The sequence below is a fragment of the Centropristis striata genome, chromosome 1, assembly GCF_030273125.1.
Source record: "Centropristis striata isolate RG_2023a ecotype Rhode Island chromosome 1, C.striata_1.0, whole genome shotgun sequence".
Classification (NCBI taxonomy): domain Eukaryota; kingdom Metazoa; phylum Chordata; class Actinopteri; order Perciformes; family Serranidae; genus Centropristis; species Centropristis striata.
The window spans coordinates 8,642,358-8,647,653 of NC_081517.1; the positions used below are offsets into that span (position 1 = coordinate 8,642,358).

The 5,296-nt window shown below is 36.8% G+C and overlaps 1 protein-coding gene across 1 annotated transcript; it reads right to left on the reverse strand.

The window, feature by feature from the left end:
• Window positions 1-270: 270 nt before the first annotated feature.
• Window positions 271-3,200, reverse strand: LOC131970992 (CDGSH iron-sulfur domain-containing protein 3, mitochondrial-like). The gene is made up of 3 exons (XM_059332251.1): window positions 2,974-3,200; window positions 1,180-1,296; window positions 271-638 (listed from the first exon to the last, which is right to left on the reverse strand). Exons 1-3 carry the CDS (start codon window positions 3,046-3,048, stop codon window positions 450-452), a joined length of 381 nt encoding a protein of 126 aa, XP_059188234.1. The 5' UTR covers window positions 3,049-3,200; the 3' UTR covers window positions 271-449.
• Window positions 3,201-5,296: the final 2,096 nt, after the last annotated feature.

A 5,296-nucleotide genomic window follows, 5' to 3' on the forward strand; every position in this document is an offset into this window, starting at 1 on the left:
ATGAAAAAAACTTATGTATTTAACAAGGAATTTAACTCATTGTTGTCAAAAGTAACCTCGGAAATCCAAAAGGGCTACAAAATTGTTTCACAACCCCCCTCCTTTTTGTATAATTATGAAACTGTAAAAAATAAAATGTAAAACCGTTTTAAAATGTAAAAAAGTGCCATGATTAACTATGTACAATTTAGGGAGCAGGTCTGATTCTGTTCACATGAATATTAATTGTAGACAGTAAAGTATGAATGTCTTCGACACAAAACAAATCTGTTTTTTATCAAGCATATTTTAATGGGTTATGCATTTGTATACAAACAAAAAACTAACAAGTTTGAAAAGGACAACTAATGCAGGACATCACATCACAGCTGACAAGATAAAGATACTGGTTTAATTTCTCTTGCAGTCACTGCTCCGTGGCCTCCACAAGCAGACATGTTGAATTCTGTTCATTTAAAGACGCCTTTCACTGACTTCACTATATCCTGGAAGATGACCTTAAAGTGTGAGCCGTCACAGTACGGAGCGTTTTTGGTTTGTTTACAGGCACACAGCGAGACCGTCCTGTCTTTGTCCGGGGTGAAGCGTAGAGGAGCGATACTCGGAGCTTTTGACTTGTGAGCCCCGTCACAGAAAGGCTGACAGAGAAAGAAAAAGGAGTGAGGAAACAGACTGGAAATTCATCTGCAGGTCTTATAAATATTTTAGTTTTTTTTTTAATATCTAATCCCAGAGAGTCAGTTCAACATATTATTTCTATTACTTTTTATATTATTCTGATGTGATTTTTTTATGCACAATCAGACAACAGCAAATGCATCAACGGTCTTAAAAACACCTTGGTTTAATTTTGAATGACACAATTGATCAATTTTATGCAACTGTGATGATAACAGCTTTAGGTGTATCAGTAACATGGCTCTACTAAATTAAAAAAATATTTTCATTTCATTACTCTGCGCACATCAGCCTGGTTTGTTTGATGTGAGAAACAAAAAACCTTTTGCATGTTTTTACTGTCAGTCACTGGAGGAAATTTAAGTCCTCACCAGCAAAGGGCATCTCAGAAAGAATCTTTCAAGCTGGTGAGAATGTAAACAGCAGTAAATGAGCCGTGACTCTAAATAACCGGCATCCTGCTTTCAGCCCAGGTGCTTCTGAAAGCACGCAGAGACTCACCTGTTTCTTACTGTGTCCACAAGCACACCAGGCATAGCGTTTCCCAGCAGACACCTTCACTCTGTAGGGCAGCCGGGCTGCAGGGACAGGCTGTGTGGACTGTAGGCAGCACTGAACCTGCAGACACAAAGAACGTATGAATGTGACGTACCGAGCAGTGGTGATCGATACACAGGAAGAATTGTGAGCAGATAGATCTTTTTAAACCCTTTTACTTTGGTGATTTTTGGCTTTTTCATTTTGGTAAGTGTGTGAGTTTTTCAAATGTTGGAAGTTTAACCTCAGCATTCATGATAAATGTACAATAAACTGCATAGCCACTAGTCACTGGAGTTTTAATCTCTGCTAGGCAAAAGCCTGGAGGCATCATGAGTTTGGCTGTGTGTGGATCCGTCTGTCCACTGCTTAGCTTTACAGTAACTGACCAATCACCCTTACATCTGTTTTGCATATTTACAGCTGTATGCTCAAGTACTTTCATGTTTGCTTTGATGCATTTTTTTTTTTTTACTGATTGTATTATTATTGTCATTGACTGCTGACTCTCCCTCCTCCCACTGGTAGGGGTCGCAAGTTATCAACAACTGCTTCATTTACATAGATATTGCATTTCTAGCAGTCAACTAAACTAAAAGCGAGCCTTCTCTCATTTTGGCCTGCATACAAATGCTTTTATGTCTGGATTAATAAGTCCCATGCTAACTGCTGCTGCTACATCAGTATGTACCCAAAAATAACTGATTTTGCTGTAATTTAATTGCAATCAATGGATGAAGCATGCTGAAATAACTACATCATGATGCTGATGCGTAAAAAGTCTTAATTCATTCTTTCTTTGTAGTATTGCACACAGACCTGACAAATAACTTTAAAAATGCTTGTTTTCTTAATGGAGTTTGGATCGATGTGTGCTATGCTACGCAGGATATTCTCAACACCTGGCAGAGATCTGCACTCTACTGAGTGCACTTTTTGAGTTGCAGTAGTGTTTTATGGGCCACTGTAGTGTTTGATGCATAGCATCAAAATAAATGATGTTAATCATTGACAGATCAAAGACTGTGAAACATCAAAATCCTAGCATTTAGTATACTAAAAATTATTAAGTTTGTGTGTGTTATTATACACAATGTTAAAGGGCTGTAATTGTGCAAATTAATTGATATTTGGTAGTTATGAGCAGGATTGAAGTTGATTAAAAGGATTAAACCAAGAAACATTGATAAAGAGCAAAATTATCAAGCCATATAGTTTTATAGTAGTCTGATGCAGACATGACTGACCTCAAATGAACTCAAAGCAACTTTTTTAAAGCGAGGCACAAGGGCTCAATATCAGGATGGCAGTTAAAGGCAGCTCAAGGTTTAAACATTGGGCTACTGATTCACTGATAATAACCATTGACAAATTATAGAAAAAAAAACTAATTTTTATTAACACTGAACAACCATTAACAGGAAAATAGTTGCATTCTCACTGACCTTTATAAAGTGACCAAGCCTTACAGTTGGCCCTCTATTGCACCTGTAGGCGTGCTGACAAACCTATCAGTGCTAAAGGTGAATGAAGGGTGTGTCGGTTTTTATGTTTGCATTGCATATGATAGACAAAATAAGAAAAAAACGGTCGGCTACACTGAAGGTTTCTTACAATGACTCAGCACCCTGAAAAAATGTGCTTAATGAGCAACCCATCAGTGAATATATGAGGAAAATGACGCGCTAACACAATAACAATGAAACGCTGAGGCTTGACGTGTGTAGACATCATAGGTAGACACTGATAAAGACTCACTATGGATGAGGGAAAAGGTCGTCTGAAGGTCTGCGTGCATCTCCGCACTGCGACGAGAAAACTGGCTGGGTTCATTTCAGGTTCACGTCACGGAGTGGAAATATCGCTACACCTGAGTGGAAGCTCGCGGATTTAACACTCAGCTGCTTCACAAAACTTGGACGGACTTCAGGAAAAGTTGCAACATGGCTTCTGCTCTGCGGCGGCCCAGGTGATTGGTTGATGACTGTAAACAGCTCGCGTGCTCAAGCCACTCCTTCACAATTTGTAGCTCAGCGCAGCTTCCTGTTCCTCCTCAATGTAATGTGAGTCATTTCATTTAAAGGTTTAATCCGCACAAAACGTCCTATGGCAGACTTTTTAGTTGACTACAGACTAATGGCTTTATTTATGGTCAATCAATAATTTACTAATGCAATAAAGATAAGTTAGAAACCATTGATAAAAACAGATATTGGGTTGCCACTTTATTTGGGTGTATTTGCTTATAAATGCTGGTAATAACCATCCATTCATCTACCTGCACTGCTGCTTTACTGTACATATCTCTACTGTATATATTTCTATAACTGTATATATCCTATAGCATATTCAATTCATACCTGCACTATATTTATACTCTGTGTTCATATGTTAATACCCTGCACTTTACTACTCTGCACTTCTGGTTAGATGCTAAACTACATTTCGTTGTCCTAGTACTTGTACTCTGTTCAATGACAATAAAGTTGAATCTAATCTAATCTAATAATAATAATTACTGAATGTTGGGTTAACTATTAATAAAGCAATTTAATCAAGTAAGGCAAGTTAATCTTATAAACCGTGTATATTGGGTACCTTAATTTGAGAGCACTAAAGGGGTTAATTTATATATATATATATATATATATATATATATATATATATATATATACCTTGGACCTGTTTCGACCCTGTTTACAACACAGTTAGAAAATTAACTTGTGTGTGTGTAAATATGTGCAGAATTCTGAAAAATATAGTAATATGATGATGGGAACAATACTAGGAAATATGGGGGCCATTTACAAAAAAGTTGCTGAGACATAGATAGTCTTTCTTGCTTTCTTTTATGACTTAATTCTAAACAATGTTTTAAAGCCTAGCTACAGATACCCAACACTAGTTCCACTGTTGCACCTGCAGCACATGGCAACAAAAAACACCTGAACACTGCATCCTGTTTTTTTAATGTCTTATGACAAAAAACACTTCTTGAAGTCCCCATATTGTAAAAAGGTAAATGTCCATGTCTTTTTGATATAAACTAGGTCTCTGTGCTATATTAATACTATGAAGAGAAATACACAGCCCCTACTTAGAAACTGTGCCATTAAACAAGCTATCAAGACTTCTGTAAGGTAGTGATGTCACAACTATACTACATAAAAATAGAAAGTGCTGCTACAGTGATATCAGTCACGGATGTATAAAGACAACTCGATACAGTGTCAGAGACCGGGCTCCATTCATTCCTATGAAAGTTGCTCAGCAATGCATGAAGCCAAAAAAGTTCAACCTCTGTGTATAAAACTATTCAGATCTTCTATTGACCTTCTGCACTGTGGAGCCCATAGAGCATGAATACCAGGGAGTTACAGCAGCTGAGCAGTCAAACTTCTGGTTTAGCACTCTGCTACTTTGTCAATAAAATAATTTAATTGTGCTGCTCTTCCAGACTCACTAAGTGTGATTAAAACAAATTCTGATTGTGAAATCAGTTTCTTCATGTGGGTTGAGGCGATCAAAAAAATGTATCCAGTGATTTATTGATATCTCTTTTTAAATGTAAGTCTATGGGAAAAAGTCCCCATGGCTTCATTGTGATGGACTCTGAAGTTGTAATTACTCAGTTTGGTCACTATGTCACATTTTGTCATTTTTCAGGTGGAATGACAGTACAGAGATGCAGAGCGCGCAGACCAGGAAACACTGACTGATCAGAGCAGACTAGACTTTTTTTTTTTTTTTTTAGCAAGGGGGCTTAAGAAACCTTAAAGAGAGATACTAAAATGATTGTTTCAGACAGAGGGTGTATACAGGTATATTGAGACAGTGTAAGAAAAATGTGTTTGTCTTTTTAACATTAAAACATTGTAAACACAGTATGAACCTAAAAAAAATGCATAATGTCCCTTTCAAACTGCAGTATCATTAGATTTTAGTTAATGTGTAAGATATATTCAACTTAGTTCCCACTTTCCTATTTCTTCTAGTACGTAAACTAACAATAGATAAGTCATTCAACACCAGAGAGAAAATGTAAAACAACTCAGTAAAATACATTTATTGACAAAAAAAG

What these genes read in the sequence shown, in the direction of transcription:
- LOC131970992 (XM_059332251.1), bottom strand. Translation starts at nt 3,048, where the DNA reads ATGAACCCAGCCAGTTTTCTCGTCGCAGTGCGGAGATGCACGCAGACC. An exon ending in GACCTTTTCCCTCATCCATA is followed by an intron (nt 1,297 to 2,973) that starts GTGAGTCTTTAT and finishes TTGTGTCTGCAG; the next exon opens with GTTCAGTGCTGCCTACAGTC. An exon ending in GTGGACACAGTAAGAAACAG is followed by an intron (nt 639 to 1,179) that starts GTGAGTCTCTGC and finishes TTTCTCTGTCAG; the next exon opens with CCTTTCTGTGACGGGGCTCA.